General features: G+C 40.4%; 1 protein-coding gene across 5 annotated transcripts in view; it reads right to left on the bottom strand.

The window, feature by feature from the left end:
* TC2N (tandem C2 domains, nuclear) overlaps window positions 1-22590 on the bottom strand; it is a 32492-nt gene that overhangs the window by 9526 nt on the left and 376 nt on the right. Inside the window, exons 1-4 of one of the 5 annotated variants that reach the window (XM_085317542.1) lie at window positions 22526-22590; window positions 8593-8718; window positions 7665-7898; window positions 3466-3630 (exon numbers count right to left, since the gene is read on the bottom strand). In XM_085317542.1, coding sequence (XP_085173668.1) covers window positions 3466-3630; window positions 7665-7898; window positions 8593-8659 — 466 coding nt within the window. In that variant the 5' untranslated portion in view covers window positions 8660-8718; window positions 22526-22590. Of the gene's footprint in view, window positions 1-3465; window positions 3631-7664; window positions 7899-8592; window positions 8719-11020; window positions 11173-22254; window positions 22306-22525 lie in introns of those variants that run through there. The other 4 variants (XM_085317546.1, XM_085317543.1, XM_085317544.1 and 1 more) reach the window with 4 other exon arrangements.

Here is a 22590-nt window from a genome sequence, read left to right as displayed (position 1 = left end):
ACATCTCCGCCCTTCTCTGTTTCCCACCCCCAAAACAACACAATGGAAAAAATAAGCCATTAAAATAAATTATTCAATTCAGTCTTTGAAATAGCTTGAACCTACCAGGTCATACTGGTAGCACTGGTAGAACAAAGAGCCTAAAGGAAAGCTTCAATATGTTTTCCATTTCACAGACAGTTTAGAACAAACTCCCCCTTCATATTTTTACCTTTAAAACACAGCTAAAGAAAATGACCGAATATGGCATTTGCTTGGGCTTTTTTTTTTCTTTTAAAGAAAGAAAATAAAAGGAAAAACATTCTCATTTGAAAAGGAGTCTATCAGAAAAAGACTATCGATTTTACTTAAAACTAGATGAAAAAATAGGCAAAAAAACATAACTTCTGATTTTAAATGGTTAATCCATAACAAAGAGATGAGAAGCCACTGGATGCTCAGCAAATCCAGGCTGCCTCAAAGACAGCACAAGCAAATGCAAAATCTTCATATTCCTGAAAATTTAACTCTTGCAATTCACTTATTCCTCATATGTTGAGATAAAATTTATAGTCATTTACAGAAGAGAGCAACATGTCCAGAACTATCTGCTCAGCAAACTGAAGGTAGTTTTTTCCTCCCTTTTATTTGCTATCTTTCCTTCATGTCTCTTAAGTTTCTTATGCTTCTGCCTCCTCACAACAGGATGGTGTTTCCAGTAAATGTTTCTTTTCTTTTCCTTTTTGTCTTGTCTTCAGATTGAGCCAACCAGAACTGCACTTAGTCTGGCCTCCTTTTTAAACTTTTTTTCCATAGTAAAAGTAAAGATTCCAGTGGCAAAAACATGCTGCCTGCTAAACTTGGCCTCCTCTCCCTGGCTTTGCTGACTACACATTCATGGTGTACCCATGCCAGATCTCAGACAACAGCAAGCTTTAAACTCTAAGAAGGCAAYTGCTGGTTATATCACAAAAGCAAGATCTTTGTTTTATAGAAGAGGTAGCTTCCTCAGCAGCTGGARGTGGCTAAGTAGATCACATCACTTTTCTTTTGGCCTCGAAGCAATAGAGAGCCGTAGCACTCTGCCTACACTTATTATGCTGTAACAGCGGAAAACAAAAGCTGAACTGATGCTACTGTTTAAGGAAACTGCTGAATCCACTAACATTCAAGAAGTTTTTAAAGCCTCCCAACTTCAAAACAGACCCATATGGAAATGGGTCAAAGTAAGTTTAACTTACAGGACTATCTGATAGAATGCATTGCTTTTTTTGATGTATTGCTGTATTCCATCCATTTCAAAAGACTTCCATTACAACACATTGATCATAGTCTAATGGTAGAACAACACATCACTCACTACTGAAAATTTATTTCCCTTTTATTGCTTTGAAGGAAATAAGTGATTACACCTTTTGTAAGACATCACAATACAAACTAATTCTTACTTTTCCCAAGCAGGAAAGGGGAACAAAAGCAATGGAGAAAGTTTGGACAATYTGTTAGAGGGAAATAAAAACAAGAAGGCCTGTATGTCTGGAATCAGGTCCAAATTATTTCTTGGGCATGACACAGAACKGATTACTGAGGTGTTCGTAGAGTCTAGTGTACAAATAGTGTTATAATACTACGAAAGACCTAAAAATCTTGTTTGATACAATGGAAGCAGAAGAGGGAAGTCCATTACTTGATTTAATTAAAAAAAAAAAAAGAAGAAGAAGAAGAAGAAGATATTTACAGAAATTAACTCCACATTCAAAACTGATTAGTTTCATAAATTACTGTGAAGTAGTTATCCAGTCGTTTATTCTTCCACCCAAGCCTAAAGGTTGTAAATCACTGAAATGTTTTAGAGACAGTATGATCTGCCGTAAGTTTCTAGTGAAGCARGTTGAAATTTTCAGACAAAGAACACAGGGCTGGAAGGGGCTGCAGAGATGGCACCTTTTCCAAAAACTTAAATTTTTAATGGAAAACATAGTGATTGTTCCCATAAAATAACCAGAACTTTGGGAAAATATTAATAAATTTATTTTTTTCCTTTTTTTTTTAATGGAGAGGAGAGAGTCCACATGAAAATGCAGAGAGTTTACTCCATTCATTCCAACTAAACTTACTCTGCAGTTCTAAGCCAACACGCACAAACAGCAGCATAGTACTTGCAGGGCAACAGGCTTAGAGTTTTGCTTAAATACTCTATAAACACATGTGAAGAAAATTGAGTTTTTGAGCTGTCAAAAACTCTGCAAGAAGTCATCTAACTCAATCTAAAACTGTCCTCTTGACACATCTAAGTAACTTTTCTTGCATTTGAGCTTACTGAGACAAAACTATTGAAGCGTTCGCTTAGTCTGAAAAAAAAAGTAGAAATAGATGAAGTGAAGGGTAGATATTCTAGACAATATTATAAAACCCACATGGCTCCCACTACAGGTACCTATGAAGCCAAGTGAAAGCATCTAATGTGCGAAAGGCTGATAACATTATGTGTGTGTTTTGTTCAGGTTAAAATAATAAATAAAAAATAAAATAAAAAATACACAAAACCCCCAACTTTCTCTACATACTTTTTTTTCATTTTGTCCTTAAAGTGATTCAGAATTATCTGTAAAACAGGACACCAGTGGAGACATTTTCCCAGATGTGAAATACATACGTTGTATCTTTCTAAGAAACACACTTTTAAAATTTCATTGTCCAATAGAGAGGTGTGTACRTTTCCTCGAGGGTATGAAGTTTCTGAACAAATTTGCTTTAGCAATCGCTTACAGGAAGTGACATTTATTTACTTTACTCTAAATAGCATTCATATATGCACGCACCAATGAAAAACACAGAACAGAATTTTTATGTAGGCAGGCAAACACTGTCTAAACTTTTGTTGTTACAGTCCTACAGCCCTCCTCTGTTCTTATCCATACTTATACAGTGAGAAGTGGAGACGCTTCTGCACCTTCAAAAGCAAACCATATAAAAGTTACCATATAAYGCAACTTCCCATTTTGCACCTGTTTTTAAGTTCTGTCCCTGAATGCTTTCGATGTTTGCTCTTCCCTCTGTACATATGCTCCTCAGCCATTCCTCTACTGAACATACGACCCCACTTCCTTGTTCATTTGTCCTCAAATACTCCTACTACTGGTAGTTGCGATCTCCAGCATAGCAGATGGCATCTGGTTCCAGAGAAGACTCCTGTTTTGGTGACGGGAGGCAGCTACACCAGCTTGCTTTGCCCATTTGTCCATCTTGTTGTGATGCATGCAAACCTTGTTAAGCCCCCAAAAGATAGAAAGAAACAGCACAGCTGGAGCCAGTTCCACAGATTATTTCAGCAGTCCCAACAAATCAGAAGGTCTCTATAGTTTACAGATCAGTTTGAGAACTGTTGTAATCAAACATGTCTTCCATAAYATAATGACCTTTTCCTTATGTTTAAATCTTGGGAAAGGGAGGAAGACAGAAGAGAAAGGGTACTGTTCCTCTCACCTGATCCATATAATTTCCTATTATCTGATTTTTCCTGGAAGCGCCTAACAAGATCTGGTGAAACATGGCGCTCCAAAAAGAACGGGTTGTACACATCATAGTGGGGCCACTGGTACATGCTGCAAAGTTCTGCTTTCCGGTCACCAAATGAAGCTCTGGCAGATTCTGTGAAGCACAAGTAAACATTAAGCACAAGAGTTCAATACAAAAAAACACTGCCTGGCTTCATGAGGCAGGCAGTGTGTTTTTACCACAAAGAACAAAACATTTCATTTAGAAAAGGAACCCCCCCTTCCTCCCCTCCAAAAAGGAACCTCCCCTCCAAAACCCCTACAYACACACATTAGGTCAGATTTCAACAGTGTGCTAGGAAAGACTGGAATGAAATTGGCCATAAAAGCTATGTACATGCTAAATAAATGCTCAACCAGTTAAAATACAGAAGGCTCCAAAGACAGTGAACAAAATATGTGTTCACTGGAGAAGTAGGGCCATGCGTATAGACAACCTCTGGCTTCATTTGGCTACATATCACTGAAGCATCCCCACTTAGCTAATGGTAATGGACTCCCCAGACTTCAGGAGAATCTTACACAGAAAGATAATTGTCATCCAGTTTCCAYAGAAAGTCTGTCAGTAGTAAAATAACTGGTCCATGATAACTTGAATTGTTGGCCAAGGCACAACTAGACAGATCTGAGAACGCTTGAATCCCAGTTGTGTATTCAGTCCATTACAAATGAGCTGCACTACTTTTCTTTCCTTTATTTCTAATGATTTCAGAGTGAGCAGCAGAACAGTAAAGCACACTGCTGTAGTGTTTCATTTCATCTGTCTGGAACAAAAAAATAAGCCATGTATAAAACTAGAGATTGAGGATGGGGTGACCTGGACTCTATTTCAAGGTCTGACATTTGCTTCCTGGTCAGAGTCACTTCACCTCCTTGGACTTCAGTCTATTTGTGAAACGCTCTTTAACCATTACAAAGTGCCTTCAGATCTGCAAGTGTGTTGCATCATAAGAGGAAAATGTATTATCATAACATCCTTTCCTCCAGATTATAGTAGATTAAGTAAAAAAAAGAATACCTAAACCAGCGAGATGGTGTAAGAGATGATTATGAYGGTCATAAGAGATGACAAAGTATGCATTCAAGTATAATATGCTAGAGCAGAACCTGAATTAGAATGAACACTAGAAGTGAGGTCTTAAAGAACTGCTACATAACAGATGACAGAGAAGTCCACAGTCTGCTTCCAGATAAGGAGTGCACTTCTTCCTGCTAGGCTGCTTCTGTGAGAACATGAGACACACTGCAGTGAGTCTTGAAGAGAAAGGCTGCCAGAACTTAATTACTTTCGGTAGGGATGCCAAGAGCTAACAACTGAGCGTGTCCTGTTCCAAGAAAGGAAAAGGGACAGACACCACAGAAAATGGAGTGGAACTAAGAGTAGAACTTTGACTTCTACAGATATTTACCAACAGTCCAAGCAGTAAATAATCTAAATAGATTTCTTGAATGTGCTAGTGCATTGGCAAATATCACAGTATAGTGAAGAAGGAATGACAGCACATTTTTCTGTATTTAGTAAATCTCCTGAAAAAGTAAACTTTGCATTTTAAACACAACTTTAGTGAGGCTTAAATGCTGCACTTGCCAATATAAATACATATTTTTTTTAAAAAAAGGAAATGAAAGCTAGTTACTTAAGAGCCATATTGAAAATGTTCATTTAAGAGAGATAATTATGAAGAACTATCTGGCCAGAAGACCTACCAGCTTATATAGCCTAACAARGGCCACTTTGCTCACTACATCCTCCAGAAATGATAATGAAGTAGGATTCCTAATGGAGAAAATCACTGCTTTAGAAGTCGTAAGATTATGCAGAATGGCAGGAACAAAGAAAACATCCATCTCAAAGTTGCACATGTTTCTGCACTCTTCATCCTGAAGAATCCAGGTGCCTTGGAGTCCTTGATGGAGTTATCTACATCTGTGTATCCTAAGGATGAGGTAGGATGAAGCAAGACCAGAGCGTGAACCCAGGCTCAGTGAGGAATGAAATTATCCAGGAGCGTTTTCTTGGATCCCACAGCTCTTCCAAGTGCTCTTACATTGACTAGTTACTGAAAAAAAGTACATAACAACCAATCCTCTGCACAGTGGCCTGGCTCTGCTAGGTGGGAAGCAGAGACTAGCCCCACACATCAGTCTTGCTGCTCTTGGCTGTCTGCTGGGAAGCAGAGAACCCAAAGGAGCTCAGAGACTACGGCTGCCTCGTACTTCTTATCTACTTCCAACTACTAGTTGCCTGTTCACGACTTACGAGGTGGGCACCACAAGTAAAATCTGCCGAAGATATTGAACACAGAAAGGGCCAACCTATGCCAATAAGTCCTACCAGGCTTACCTGTTTGGCTTTTGGAGTGGGTGGGGGAGAGGAGGAAGTTGCAGTTTTGGTAGAGTCATAGAATCATAGAATCAGTAAGGTTGGAAGGSACCTCTGGAGATCATCTAGTCCAACCCCCCTGCTCAGCAGGGTCACCTAGAGCACGTTAGACAGGGTTGCATCCAGGCGGGCCTTGAAGATCTCCAGAGGAGACTCCACAACCTCTCTGGGCAACCTGTTCCAGTGCTCTGTCACTCTCACAGTGAAGAAATTCCCCCCCCACATTTAAGCGGAACTTCCTGTACTTCAATTTCTGCCCATTGCCTCTTGTCCTGTCACACGGGACAACTGAAAAGAGTTTGTCCCTGTCCCCTTGACACCCTCCCTTCAGGTACTTGTACACATTGATCAGATCCCCCCTCAGTCTTCTCTTCCCCAGGCTAAAGAGGCCCAGCTCTCGCAGCCGTTCCTCATAGGGCAGGTGCTCCAGCCCTCTGATCATCTCCATACCCCTACGCTGGACTCTCCCCAGTAGCTCCATGTCGCTCTTGTACCGGAGAGCCCAGAACTGGACACAGTACTCAAGATGAGGCCTCCCCAGTGCTGAGTAGGGGGGCAGGATCACCTGTGCATTAGGTAGCTGTGCATTAGTTATTATGCAACCTGCGGCTGAGTTTTTTCAGTTGTTAATGTTTCCTCCCTCAAAAAAGAGATCCAATCACACAGAACTAAAAACATGTTATCAGCTTATCATGTTCTTGAGGCAAGCAACTCCAGAAAAAGCAACAGTTCACATGCACCTTAGGCCTAAATTTTCTGTTAGGTAACTCCAGGCATTTCCTGATAGGACCAAGAACCTAGCAATAGTCTAAGCCATGAAAAACTCATGCTGCTGAGCTAGGCTCTTATTTCTTAACACTGTGTCTAAGCTAGCTGTACATCATGTGGGCAGTCTATACATGGGACTAGCTGATGTAGTATGAAGTACAAGGTTGTTGCGAAGCAAAGTACCATAGCATCATGCGCCACTCTTATTTTAGTGAGATCTGCCTCTTGGCCTCCTGAAGCGTAACAAGGAAAGCAAGAAATAGTAGAAAAAGAGAAAAATGCCCTCCGAATGCTAGCATATGCTACTTATTGGCTGCAAACAGGAAAAGAAAGATGTGTTAGTATGTAAAAACATATCAGTACATTAAATACGAAAGCCAGGCAACCCTCTCTCTTCACGAGAGTGGTCTGGATACTGGGGATGCGTTAGGTCTTTCCTTGCCTCTAATAAATTCTCTTTACTAGTACTTTGGATTCCTTCAAGCATCATTACTTTGAGTACGAGCACTGGTGAGCAACCCTTCCATCAGTTTTATTTGTGCAAGTTCAGACAGACTTATAGTGGGGTGGGATGGTATCTTTCCTAAAAGTTGTCCGGATGTCCAGAGAGCAAAGCCATAAAGCCAGGCTTCCAGCAAGTTCTACAAACATATGTTTGTAGTAGGAACACTGGACAACTTTGATATTCCAAGGAATAGCAGAAGCTAAACAACTATTTCTGAGTTCTATGACAGACTGAAAAAAGAAATCCTCTCCAGCATCTGGAAGTGGAGTATACAGCAAACATAAAAAATAAGGGAAGACATCACTGTGTTATAATGGGCAAAATAAGATTTTTTTCTGAGAAAATAAAGCCTTCTTTCAGGCTTTAATTAGACAGTGACACTGGTTAATCTGCCTAATGAAGTACCAGCATCTTTAGCCAGATTTTCCCCACAAATTTGCACACCATTTCAGTAATACTGTTTATATCTCACCTTGAATCCCCCCAGCATGTGAGACACTAGCTAGGTTCTTCGGCTGTACATAAGCTAGCTTGAACGGAGGGACCACAAACGGTACCTCCTGACCATCCTGAGGCAGTTTAGAAAGCAGATAATCCTCTGAACAGCCAACTTGACGCCTCACTGACACTGAAGACAATGGAGGTTTCTCCACAATAGCTGGCCTGTTTGCGGCTACTGCTTCAGATTCCTGCACCATGGTAACTGCTAAAAATAAAGAGCAAGAGAAACAAGAGATTCCACATGTGCATTAAGTTTTGAACAATACTGTGAACAGATCTCTGTTGCTTAATAGCATCGGTGCTTGATACATTACTTACTGCTGCTAGTATTCAGTTTTACCAGCAGTCAAGACTAACACCTGGAAAAGATATTCATCCTCACGGTACCTGTACTGATTCAAACTCTTCGCTGCCCACGCTAGTATTTAGAGCCACCTTGCTTTTAAATATTTTTTTTTTTTTAAACCAGAGGTACATTGTTCATTTGTATCACAGAACAGTTGTGCAAGTAACTAACATACCAAAAGAAAACCCTGACAGCAAATCCACAGGGAGGGGGAAAAAGAAAAAAAAATGTTCTCTTTTCCCCTTTTAGAGTATTTAAAAAATATAGGACCTTTACATGAACTTGGGTAAAAAAGTTGGCTTTTTTGGACAGCATTTCAGACTRCAAGGAGCAGACTTCAGAAAAGTGTTATTTTTCCATTCCAGTTCCAATGCATAACACTAACAAGCATGTGTTCAATCTCCAAGTGGAGGTACAGAAAGAATTTTGGATGTTGTGAAAGAATGTGAGCTTATCGGGGGTGACAAAGCAATTTTATTAATGGGAGTCTCATAATTAATGAAGCTGGAATAGCAGAATTCTTAGTCAATGTGATTGCTATGCTGGAACTCACGATCATTTTTTTCTTTTTCCACAGAGAAGCACCATTTACAGCAGTTCTTCAGATAGTCTTCCGCCATTGTTTCCGTGTTAGAATTGAGAAGAAACCACAATCAAAGATCCAGCGCTGTTATCAATTCTGAAAAGCACAGTCAAACAAACTACATTAAATGGAAGCGACTGAAATTAAAATGCAAAATTATTAACTATTTAATTCCACTGCTGCTTGTTGGACTCAGTCCCTGGGTCAATGAGTTACTGTTCACTTCAGCCATAGAAGAATCAGACCCATCAGATTTCTCTTACTGAGATAAATTATTTTTATATAAAAATAATTTTTCTCGTTTCCCTGTCTAACACACTCTAGGTGACCCTGCTTGAGCAGGGGGGTTGGACTACATGATCTCCAGAGGTCCCTTCCTACCTTACTGATTCTATGATTTCCCTTAATCTTTCTTGTGTTTTTATAATATATGGCATCCCAATACTTTCAGTGATCCTCTCAAATAAATCCCTTCAAGAACACTGAAACTCACCTTGTATTTGCATGTGCCACTGGGCTTTGGAGTTTACTCAGCTTTAGATTTGATGTGCTCTTCCCAAGTTATTTGAAAGATGTGTTTCTTATTCCATTTCCCTTGCTCATGTTTTTCCTATTCTCTTTTATTCATGTAATGTTTTCACATACATACGCCTTTACATTTTTTACTCAGTATACTCTGTATTTTACAAGTGAAAACACTTGTTAGGAGCAATGCCAACATCACCTTCTTTGATGAACTACTGCTCTCTCATGCTGGCATACACATAAAATTGAGCAACCGTTTTATTATATAATTGTCTATTTTACATCTAGGAAGAGAGAGAACCGACTTCCAGCAAAATAAGAGGAATTCAATCTTGTAAAGAATGAGAACAAGTCTGTAACAGCTGGCTGACATTAAAAGGACTTTATGAAAATACTAACTGGCCTGATTCAAATGTCTCTATTCATATGCTTATGTTTCCTTTTCCGAGGGACACACACAGCTGTGTTGCCTCCTGTCCAACATTTCAGCTAAGTCTAGTCCTTTTACATGTACCTAAAGTACACAAGGTTCTTTACAGAACATACCTAAGATATGACTCCAGCTCCACAGAGGTCATACGAAGACACCAAACGGAACATGAAAATAAGCCGAAGGGACGGGAGAAACAACAAGTGGGAGAAAAGGAGATAACACATGGAGAAGATGACAGCTACACAAAAACAGACATTTGCTCAATTATCTCAATCACAGGAAACTGCCAAAAGTTCTTATGCTCCTGCATAGAAGCTGTTCACATCTGCRCTGTGGCAAGGCAAGCGTTTTGTTTGTACGTGTACTCAGGGACAGCTAGGGAACCACATGAATAATGTTAATGGAAATAACATTAATTGCCAAAGCATCGACCAAAAACTTGTCTTTCACTGTACTGCAAAATCAAAAATTTGATGGGTGCCAAGTGGAGACATTAAACTATGAACGCGTCACCTAACTTGGAAAACTTTCTTTTCTTAACATTACATACTTCCACGGAGAGGGTGCATCTGAAAGGAAGGTAACAACAGATGTGGTGATTTACAAGCAATGACCAAGCACCGCATACGCTGCCTGACCCTCTCTTTCACACTCTACAGTGCCTCAGCACTGCTGTTTGTATTTTAAGTTACGAATTTTGCAAGGTCACTGAAAGCACAAGGCTTCATTTAGAAGGCTTTGAATTAACTTGTCAACTTTAAAATGCAAGTGTAAGATATAACGAAGATCTATTACTGCAACTACATAACTGTTCCAGAAATATTCTTAATTACAAGCTGCCAGAGAGTACCGATTAGAAGGAAGTTCTTAAAATATATTCCCATTAGACCTACACCTATCAAACAGTTAAACTGGACCATTATCTTACTGCAACAAGGACTCAAAGAATTTTTTCCTTTTAATGCAAGTTCTCTGAAGAACTTTTGCTATTTTTACCACTATGTGACATTAGTCACTTCCTCTGATTTTGTACTACTCTTTGTGCTCAGTGGACCAAAATGAACAAAATGCAGTGACCTGAACATAAAAAAAAAATTCATAAGTATACTGAACACTGGTACATGTTATTCTGAAATAGCAGAATGCTCTTCAGGGGATTGCAGTGTAGTCTGTAACTAGGTAAAACAGGTGCTCAACATCCTACTTAAAAAGGGACACCATTACTCTACACACATTACTTTCCCCAATCGCAAAATTGCTACATGAATTTAAGTCCGATACAAGATTTGTACTGGAAAAATGACAGAGGTGATACCACCATCACCAACAGAACCCACATCTTTACAGAAGCGCAAAGAGAAACACAAGAGCTTCTCATGGGATTTCCCATGCTTCTATGACTCAAGCTTGCAGCACTGCTCCTCCCTCCAGGACACTCACCTTGGTGAACCACGCTAGAATTCAAAGTTTACTTTAAGGCTGCCATGCAGTGATTTTCCTTCCCAGTTGTTATCAGTACACAGTTGGAGTTAATATGCTTTCCTCTTGCTCATCGTGTTTAAACTGGGCTGTAACAGCTGTTTCATTTGCTCTAAGCTTTGCAACAATGATATCTAAGCCGTGGTGGCAGTTTGCTCAGGCAAAACAGTCTTTCATCTCAAAATGCCTAGGTTAAATTTATTCACTACTGCTGGTGGAGAAACAAAAACTTGAGTAACCGCCCAACTTCCCAGTTACGTAAACTGGGGGGAAAAAATGCAGTTTTTCTGCATCAGAGAAAATTCAGTTCATGGAAATAATTTATTTCCCTGGAATTGTTTAGCTGGAACTATTCCTGTGAGTGAGTAAAACGTAAATCATCTGTCACAAGCAGTTGCCTTTCCATCACTAGGTTGAGTGCCTTGCTTTGAAAGATGGGCTACACACTGATACTGAGGATTTAGCAGTAAGGACGCAGTTCTACTTTTTATACTTCTGCAACTTAAAAAAAAAAAAAAAAAAAGCCAGGTATTTTTACAGTAAGACCAACTATCCTGTGATACTCTTTGACCGTTAGCTTCTGTTTTCATTTAATGATGGAAGCATCCACACATTTCTTTCTACCTGTAGGCAAATATAGAAGCAATTTGTAACTGCCTATTGTACTGAAGAGTACGTTATGATACTGCTATTTACATATTACTGTTTTACAGGCCTGGTAATATCACTAGCAAGGTAATATCAGCAGCAAGTGGCAAAGTGTATGGACACATACTTTAGAGTTTCCCATTCACTTTGAGATTAAGTAAGATTTTACAAAAGAAAAATCCAAGAATGATGTTTTCGCTTGGTTTTGTGCTTAAAAACTTAAAAGTGTCAAAGTCAGTGGCGAGATTCGCACTTTCGTTCCTAAATACATTATAAAAAATGACAGTATTTGTTGAGCAACAGATTACTTAAATACAGTCCTCCATCATGCTGCTTAGAGTATCCTGCTTTTTTCATGAAATCACAGGATGGACGCTCTAAGTCACATTTTAAAGTTCTGTTTACTTAATTAAACTATACACATATATATATTTGGGTTTAACTTCACAAGAGCAATCCCAGCAGTAAATTAGATGGCTTGGCACCCAGTTAAATTYATTCTACAATACCAATATTTTCTAAGTTACCTATGGTTAGCTATGCAACTTTCACTGCATGCAAAGTTTTGTCTTTACTGTGTGGGGCAGAGAGTAATTTAGTGAGCTCTGTTGTATATTCCTTTAATTGAGGTGGGAGGAGTAAAAAAGAAATAAAAGGTCTCACAGAAGTACTCCRTGATCTTGACAGAAGTTGACGCTTCTATCAAAGGTGAAACTTTGCCTATAGGCATTGACTACACAAAAATCTTCAGTATATTGGTTACTAGTTGTTAAACAGTCACATTTACACACCTGGGAATAAATTTACTGAATAAATTTGAAGTGGTATGGACATTTCTCATGCACACTACCAAATTTCAAAGAGGTACTGGAAATGCCATCCATGTTAACGAGTTAGGACTCCTAGATGACACCTCTAAGTTCTGGGCTAAGTTTTTACTAGGCAATATGCATATGCACCATCAAAAACCATTTTGGAGATAACAGACTGGAAAAAGGATAGGAGTTAACCTCTCCCCAAGGGGAGAATTATTTCCAATTTTCAGACAAAAGACTGAGGCAGAGAAATCCMATCACTTGCACAGAAGACCTGTAGCAGAAGAGGGAACTGAGCCCAGATCTCATCACTACTTCTTTCAAATTCTCTCTCTTTCTTGGTGTTCTTCACCAATTGCAGTCCTTGCTTTGCTCTTCCAGCATCAATACAGAACAGGATAACCAAATGTAACTCAGCAATAGTCCTTTGACACTAATGCAGAAGGAAAGCCAATGTTGTTAGAACATCATGGAAACAACATCAAAGAAGAAAGTTTAAAACCAACTACAAACACGCACAGAGTCCAGGGAATTAGTCTCACTACTATTTTAATGTATTTAGAGGGAGAACATAATTATCTTAATGATTTCCAGATTTCTCTGATAGACTTACTGAATGCGTGAAAGTCAGATAAACACAGTATCGAAGACTTTACTTCCAGATGCTTCAGAACGATTACAAGACTGAGATGTTTGGAGAAGAAAGCAAATATTTTCAACAACTCATTAAATAAAATGAACRTGACAGAAAATGAACAAATGTAATACTAAATATTAAAAGCTGCATGCAGTCTCAATAGAAAGGTCAGGTCTTTACTGCCTTACAACAAAAGGACGCATTTTGCAACAAATTGGTAGACTGCTGATGTATTTTACCACATTTAGTCACAGCACTGTTGCACAGGAGATGATCGGAGTGACATATTTAAAACCACGTAGTAGAAAGAAAGGTGAAACATCTGATCCCAAACTGGAAAAACTGGCTAAGCCAGATGTTTCAAAAAGCCACCAAAAATCAGGAGATTTATTTCCAGCCATAAATATTCCAGCCATAAACACATTCTCAAATCTGTGTTCCAGAAACACCACAGCAAAGTTTCTAGTAGTAGCCAGTTCTCAATAAGTAAGAGGTGTAAAAGAAAATACCCTGAAACAAGGATGATCAGTTCTTACTGAGCGTTTGGGACAGACCCTTCAATGACGCAAGTGTCTACAGCTCCACTAGTCCCAGTGGAGCCATGACAATTTGCCGCAGCTAAGGATCTGCCCCGCAGAAAGAGCCAGCACAGGCTTGTCAGCTCATGCCTCAGCCAGATGTCACTCTTCTGCTACCTCTTTGCCTTTTGGAGGTTCAGTCCCAGGAGACACARTCCATTCCAACCATGCGAGTCTTTCAAAGAGCACCACAATAACGTGACAGGTTTCCAAAAGCCCAGCACAAGCTGCTTTTGCTGCAGGTCGGAGGGAGTGCCTTCAGGAACACAGGTGCTGCACGAGAGGAAACTTCCACAGCCAGCTGTGTAGCACTTTGGTTTCTTGGGGAGAGCATCTAGGAGTTGTTCGCTGGTCTGACAAGCGCTCTTCATTTGAGGAGGGATGGCTCGTGATTACTGCATCCAGAAACCAGTGAACGCCACTAAAATAGGTTAATGATTCTGAGAGAGTTGCCTGCAGGTACTTGGCTGCTGTATCAGCACGGACAGTGTGCACACACACACACACGCGCGCGCGCACAGGCAATGACATGCGTGGACATATGGTTGCCAGAGACCTAATGTATGCAATTTAAAAGTCCTGGGTTTTGTCAGTTTAGGCAAGACTAACTGATTTATAACATCCACAGGGGACAGAGAGGCTTTGAAGGACACATGCATAAAGACTTTCATATGAGAGACATCTGACAGACRATTCAGGAGAAACATAATGAGGACATGGAAAACTTGCACAATGCAGCAAATAAATGCAGAAAAAAATGTAATTACACRTTTAAAACAAACAGACTGTGCATCAGTAACCTAATTTAGCTGATGTGGATTCTACAAAGGTCTGTGACACAGCCTTCCTAGGGCAAAGAGCCTAGCAGCTTTCTGTAAATAGTTTCACAATCAAATCTGGTAACAGAAATAGATAGTTAAAAGTTGCTAGGACAAGTGTCATGCTCCATGATGCAAGCAAACCACTAACTGTCCTGGCACAGGAAGAATCTTCCCACTTTGGCAAATTATGGCTTAACAACCCACGGGCAAGGGGAAGCTTTATGCCCTCCTCTAGCTGTTCTCAGAAACAAGATAAAGAATTAAACGGACCATGGGTCAGAGTTAGCATCGTCCTTTCCTGCAAACTCCTCTCATTTAGTTACAGTTCTCTAAAATAGAAGCTTACTTTTCAAGACCAGGAGGACAACTCTGTTCCCCTGTTCTGACCTCCTAAATTACTAATACTTCTTTCAGCTACCCTGGCATTACAACATAGCAGCTTAAGTAGGAAGACACTCATTTTTTATATAAAGACCAGAGAAGCAGAGAACCTACCTCAACTATTTCATACAATATTCTAATAACTAATTTTCTTCACTGTTAGTATCTTAGCTCTATTTCCATTTCAATAGATAGACTCAGATCTGTATTGTATTTCTCAAAACATCAGCCCCCTTTTCCAATAGCTTTTTTTCAAGCTGATACTACAACAGCACTATGCACCTCAGGATCAACCATTACACAGGGTAAGATGGGAATGTATTTAATTAAAGTTTGCAAGAGCAAGATTGCTGTCATTCCCACAGCGCTGTACTGAGATCCCAAATTCTGCTTCTGGTCCACCATTGCCTTTATTTTCCCAATAGGCCTATAAGCAAGTGGAGATGAGATGGAGGATTTGAAACTACAAAGAACGTCTGCCCAGGCCCTCTGATGACTGCTGTAGCGTTCAGGTAGGATACTATTTGCTGTTTTGTCTCCTAGAGATAACAGCTGCACATAAAGCTTAAATTATTTGTAATCAGCAAGAGCACTCAGTGCTTTACCACTAGCAGKCAGGATGCAACTGTGGTACAAAAACATTACTTGTTTCCCCACCACCACCACCACCACCAACAACAACTGTAGCAGGCTTCTCCTGAGGCAGAGCACTCAGCTCAGAAGTCAGTTCTTAGCTAAGCTATTGTCATAACAGAAAAAGAAGGCTTTACTCCAATCCCATAAGTYGATTTGCATGTTCTTGTGCATAGAAAGTTTAGATGCAAGTGACCCGCTGCAGAAGCTCTGCCTCAACAGCAACTGGGAAGGACTATGCCCTGTCCCACTGCACCTCTCCCTTCTCCCTCCACATTCTCTACCCTAATGAAGATGATATAATACGTGTTTCCCTTCACAGAGGCCTTGAACTGAACCCTGCAGGAAAGGCACTTGTGCAATCTAGCCACAGTCTCCTTCAGCTCAGCAGCTGCTTCTTCCCAGGGCTCCAAACTGGAAGAGGCCCAAAATCCTTCAGTGCATCTGCGTACATAGTCCAGAAACAGACCACCAAACTGAGAGTAAGTCACGAAGCAGCACTAGTTGCTATTGCCTACTTCCCTGAAGAAAAATAAAGCTGAGCAGGTGTGTGTTTGAGCTATTACGCTATAGGAACAACTTCCTTTGCTTTTCAGGCACCCCTTGGAGAAGGGGAATAAGCTCTGGCAAGAGCACACGATCAGAAGTCGTTCTTCTGACACATCCCCCAGTGACATCCTGACTCTTACTTAGCATTACAGTCTTGCACCTGCATCCCTTAAATGCAGACTTAATCCAAGTCTGCCCTAGTATGCAGAAGATTAATAATATCATTTACAAGGGCCAAAAGCACAATTTTCATAAATCTGAGCCAATTTTCCTCATGCAAGATTTATGTTTGAATTAAGAAGAGAACATTATAAATCTATCCCATGATAAAGCTAAAAACCTGGAATTTTTATATACTGAATCCCCTATGCTCTGGGCTGTAATAGTTGATAGAGATAGTATTTCTTCCTAATGCTGCATTAGGCAAGTAACCAATTCATCCAATTACTGTACTGACATCACTGTTCCTGTGAACTGTAGATAAATTTACTGACTTGGACAAGGATGTACAATATAGTATATATTGGGGCAGTAAATATAAATGAATAAATCCATTATGTTGGATTGCAATTCATTATGTTGGACTGTTTGCACTCAGATGGAAAACAGCAAAAAAGGAGTTGAAGTCAGGACACCAGAAAAGAAAACTTAGAGACTGAAATCTCTGTAAGAAGAGCTTGGCTTTTGATGAGCACATGGAAAGAATTCAACACAAGATAAGTTCTTCGCTCTAAGCAGATTAGGAAAAATCATGACAATCACTGACCATTACTTTATAATCTAACTGAACTGTTAAGACCTTCCTTTTTATATATACTGTGTCAGTTTTTAATCCATTTTTTTTCTTTTCTTGTGGTAATGCCAGGAGAGAACAAAAACAGAACTGTCTCTCTATACCCTGATACCTAAAAGAACTAGAGTCATCCGGATGCATTTTTCAACTGGACAGCCAAAAAGAAGGTATTTTAAGGAAGAGCATCTGCCTATGCACTTGGGTTCCTTAACATGGCTAAAAGCATCTCGCTTTGAGAAGATGCCCCCCCCCAAACCAACTCAGTGCAACACTGAAACAGAGCACCGAGCAGGATCCAGAACTCCTCAGCTGTCTGCCGTGACCGCAAAGCCACACAGAAAACACATGGACACACATGTAATATCCAGACAGATAATGAAAAATAGCTCATCCTGTGTACTGTAAAAAATCCGAACAAAAAGAAAACCCAAACAGCTCTGCATAGGAAAATACCATTTCATCAACATTAATACTATTTTGAAAGAACTCTGTTGACTTATAAAAATCAAGATAGAATATAATTTTGTATATACACTCACACACACAGATCTAACATTTTGTTTTAGACAAAGTCTTTTTTTATGATCAATAATTATTTGCAAAATTATATTCCATGATCCTGATTCTGGATTAAAAACAAACAAATAAGCAAACCTTTAAATTATGGAGTTTCCATAGGAACAAGATTCCTTTTTCAGCAGTTCTGCTCCTAATCGTCACATGCCACAATCAGTTACAACATTTTGGAAGGAGGAAGGAATTACACATACCATATAGATCAAGGACGAAAGAAGTATGGCTGAGATTAAGAAAAGACACAGGTGACTCCAGTACCTCTCACGTACGAAAACAGATTAAATGAATCACTTGAGAATAGGAAATGGGACAGACCTCAATTAATTCAAATCCAAAACAGATTGGGAATATGGCTTTACAGGACACATACTAAGTTCAGAAAGCTGCCGGAACACACATTAGAATAAAATACAGGAGGATAYTGTCTTTATATGTTTTTTATGTTTTTTTTCTTTAAATTCACCCAGACCAGAGGCCCTCCTTAACAGCCCCAGCATGCTTTTCAGAGACAAGAGCTGGCTGGAGTAGTTGGCAGCTACCCAAGTTTGTAGGTAAGTGATAACCAGAGAGCACATAAAAGAGGTATTTTAAAGTAATTTTATGTAGACAGTGGAGGAACCCAGAAGAAATCAGAACCAATCAGAACCATGCCAATTTTACGGGAGCATTTAGCACCCCAATTACTATTGGCCAAATGCTGGTACAACTATGTGGCAAGGCGATAGGACTCTGCTCAGCTCTGAGAGCACAGAGGTCTGGAGAGAAGCTGGCAGCACAAAATCATCATTCCCTTTTTTTCCCCTCTTCCTTCCTTCCCCTGCAAGACAGATTTGCTGAAAGAAGTCAACATCCATCTACATCATGAATACACTTTATTTTCTTTCTTTTTCTTTTTAATCTTGTTGAGTTTTAAAAAAAAACGCTCTACACTAGATTTTGACCTATGATTTCACACACTGGTGAAAGTGGATCTGGAGTAAACATACCACTGAACTGAATGAAAGCCAGAATGATTCACGGAGATGTTCTGGGTTTGATCAAGGTTTAGTCAAGGAAGATTTATTACTTACTCCAGTCAGTGCTGAGCAGACAGACAACTTGAACTGAAGATTACAAAAGAGTTCTCAACCTGAGAGGCAGATGCAGACAATTGCCTTTTCCAAAGATAAAAATAAGGAAAAGAAAAAATACCTAGAAGTTTTTGAGTTTTGCTCTACTGTGAAATGAAACCAGATTTTGAAGTCTGCAGAATRTGGTGTTGTGTCTTACAAGCTCTAAACAAAACACTATGACCTTCCCATATTTAAGAATCTCTCAGAAATAGGAAGCACTATTTCTTTCTGTACCAGCTGGTCACTAACCACAGAAGCTCTGCCAGCTCAACCACGTTTAAACCTAGTTCCGACTAACCCTCATCTCTACAGTACGGCAAGCCACCTTGCCCAGGATGGGGTACATTACACAGATCAAATGCAGGTTTCAGACTCCAAAACATGGGTGCCAAATTAATGTAAGTGCCTAATAGGTTTTTAGGCCACTAGGGCATGGTTTCTGTGGATTGCTTTCTTGGACTTCATTGCAGTTTTAATTGCCAAAGCAGCCTCTCCAGAACTTGCTCTTAGGGCCAGACCCAAAGCTCACTGCAGCGTCCAGAAAAACCCTAAAACACCAAGGGCCTAAGTTTGGGGCCTAATTATCTGTTCCCTCCAGTGTAAGTGTGACTATTAGATCACTGGAAAACAAAACTTCATAACAAAGTCACCAGGGTACAATTTACAGGAAAGATAAGCGTCAAATTTCTGGCATAATTTTTTTTTCTTTGGCAATGAATTAATCTAAACTTCAGTTGTGATGACAAGCAAATAAACATTCATACTAAGGTTAAGAGAAGTGTCTTCACTGATTCTGCATGGTTTGATGTATTAATGAGACTAAGAGATACGATGCACCACAGATGAGTTCAAATCAAACCCAGGATTTCAATCTCTTCCCAGGTGAGGCTTCTCTGAAGATTCATTCCAGCCACCAAAAGCAATCAGCAGCATTTTTTTTCTCTGCATAATCAKTTTTTCTGAGGAGACTGAATAGTATTACTAACCAGCATGGCAATATAGCATAACTCAAATTCAGTCCGTTCTTTCTAAAATCAAAATCAGCTTTGCCTTTCACTTTAAAATGAAGATRTCTTAAGTTTGTCGCTGACAGAGTTTGGGTGTTGCCTTGCTTAGATTAGAGAGATAATATTTACCAGATTTAAGGTATCTCAGGAGATTTAGAGTAAACAGAGTAATTCTATTACAAAACTAAATAAAAGCCCAAAGARGAGAACAACAGGTTTGGCTACACATCATGCAAAAATCACCCAATGAAGCAAATTGGCAACAGTTTCATCAAATAAACAACTCCACCAAAGTCAAAGGGTTCTTCCAGTCTAAATCAAAGGGGGCGAGATTCACAGAAAGGATTAGTAGGTCCAAGTCAGCCGAAACCTGGCTTCCTAGTGGAATTTGCCCTTCTAGTTCAGGCATGCTGGCTCCATGCTCGCCCGTGGGAAGAGCGGGCGGACAGCTGCTCAAAGGGGGGGCTGCTGCCAGAAGGGGCAGTTCTGCTCTCCCGTGCCAACAGCCGTTCACTGTGGATCTAGCAATCACACAGCTGCACAAGGAGCTGGCTCAGCTCATTGATTAGATGGAAAAATAAACTACTAAAATAAATGTTAAAAAAAAAAAGTATTTTGCAACTCCCAACTGCTGCTGTGGTCAGCTACACAAGGGTGAGGCAGGAATGTGCAGTTGGCGAAAGCGGGGAGCCAGAGMAGGACTGCCCTTTCCAGAGGCATCCCCCAGAGTAACCTAAACCTGAGTCTTCAATGTCTCATCTCAGGATTAACAAAGGCTGAGCAAAAAGCAAATCAGCCAGGAGGAAACACAAGGGACGGAACAAAGAAGCGAGATTGAGTCTAATGATTAGGACAACATCAAAGAAGAGACCAGATTTTCATTTTTTTCCCAACGTAACATATGAATAGCCTATACACATATGACCAACTGAACAACACTGCCTACACCAGACACTTTTCATAGCGTAGCAAGAAAAGAGGATTTAATCACCTGGGGATCACGTCAATCCATCACCTGAATTAAGTGCAGGTAAGGGCAGTGGCACTGACAGGACGTCCATGGATCCAACATGTTCTCTKCATGCAGTGTTTTTAGTAGGTGTGATTTTCATATGTGTTTGCAAGAATCGAGTGACACTTTAATAATAAATATTTTTTTCTTGTAATGCAATATGGTTTAACCACGTGTCCTGCAAATACGTGTTTTAATATTTAATGTACATCTGAAAAAGGGACCAGAAATCAAGCTTGCCCACTCCTGGATTCCTGCCCTAACCACTGAATTAAGATCACAGCTCACCTAATGAATATTTCCGTACTGAAAGTAAAGTGAAACAGTTTCAAAAGTAAGGAGTCAGTGACCACCAGCCCAGAACAACATGCAGGTTTATGGCTATAGCACTCTCTTGAGAAACCAAAGATGCACATTCAGAACTTGGCTCTTCACATCTAGTTGACAGTTCTAGACGTGAATAAAAAGCAAAGTGGAGGGGAAGAGAAAAAGAAAGAAAGAAAAAAACAAAAGAGACTGATGGACAGATACGACAAGAGAATGTATTTCCCTGCACCTGTTTTAAATGGGCCCTGATCACATAGGAGTAATCTGAAGACAACCCAACTCTCCAAGTGCAAAATGTTAAGGAACACCTTCCTTGTCGATCCCAGGACCGTTCAGGCACCCAGCTGATCAGCATGGCACTCTGAGGGTTTTACTGGAAAAAACCGAAGACAGTACAGAATAGAGACAAAGCTGGCATTTTGAGGCTCTAGCTTTGAGGAGCTGATGCCTACAGGGGCATTCAGATGCCCAAGTTCTAACCCTGGCTACTTCACTGAGGTCCAGTCCTCTTTGCAGATAACTATAACCACCCTGACTGGAAGTGCAAATTAAAGGAATGCCCACAGTATTTTTTCATTCCTAACTAGTGAAGTGCATCACGTGAAGCATGGAGCATGTTTCCACAATGAAGGGGAATTACAAGATCAGTTTAATTAAAGCTGATCTTTATTTTAGATTTTTTTTTTTTAATGACCAGAAAGATCTGAACCATCCAAGAACCCAACAGTAAGCATTAAAAAGGTACCGGCTAGCTCAGAAGAAGATRGTTTGAAACTGCTTATAATCACAACTGCTACTTTGACTTTAACAGTCCCCTTGGATACAGCAAGTTATAACTTCAGCAAATATGATGTATTTTCCAATACCAATTTCACCTAGTAACGAAGGGAGACACTAGCTAACCATATTCACAACTTCTGCTTCAGTTCTGGCTAAACCATATCGCTGTCTACCTGAAGTGTTCGTTCAGATGGCAATTCAGTTATTTGTGTTACTTCTTCTCTGGTATCATAGTGCCTTGATGTTAATTTACACAGACTATTTTGATTTTACAAGAACATTTTCTTACAGAAATACCAGTCTGAGACTATTTTAAATACTTTAAATACTTTAAAAACTTAATCTTGGACATAATTTCTGCGATGATACAATTTTGCAATAGTTGATTATAACAACTATTTTCTACCTGCCTCCATTTCAAGCACAGCTCCCAGCCAAATCTTGGAAGCGCACAGTCCAGCTACCACTACTGCAGCCRTAAAGAAACAAACGCCCAGACGCTGACGGGGAAGACCAAAAACCTCACCGACATGGCAGAGTGACGGCCAGCACCACTTACTCCACCGGCTACCAGGGCTGCCTTACGCAGGCCTCTGCTCGAGGACGGCCGGGCGGCGGCGGCGGGACCCTCGGCCGCCTCACGCGGCGCCGCAGCCCCGACAGGGCAGCGCTGCGCGCCGCTTCGCTCCCGCCAGGAGCCCGCGGGGCGGCACCAGCGCGGCAGCCGCCGCCGCCTCCCTCGGGGAGCCTCGAGGGGTCCCGGCGAGCCGCCGCTCGCCCCGCGGCGCCTCACTTACCCGCCAGCCGCTCGGGAAACCTGTGCCCGGCTCCCGGCTGGGCGGGCGGGCAGCGCGGCCCCGGC

Source organism: Rhea americana, unplaced genomic scaffold (genome assembly GCF_003343005.1).
Source record: "Rhea americana isolate MKP2758 unplaced genomic scaffold, rheAme1 scaffold_5, whole genome shotgun sequence".
In the NCBI taxonomy this organism is placed as follows: domain Eukaryota; kingdom Metazoa; phylum Chordata; class Aves; order Rheiformes; family Rheidae; genus Rhea; species Rhea americana.
This window is presented reverse-complemented; position numbering and strand designations above follow the sequence as displayed.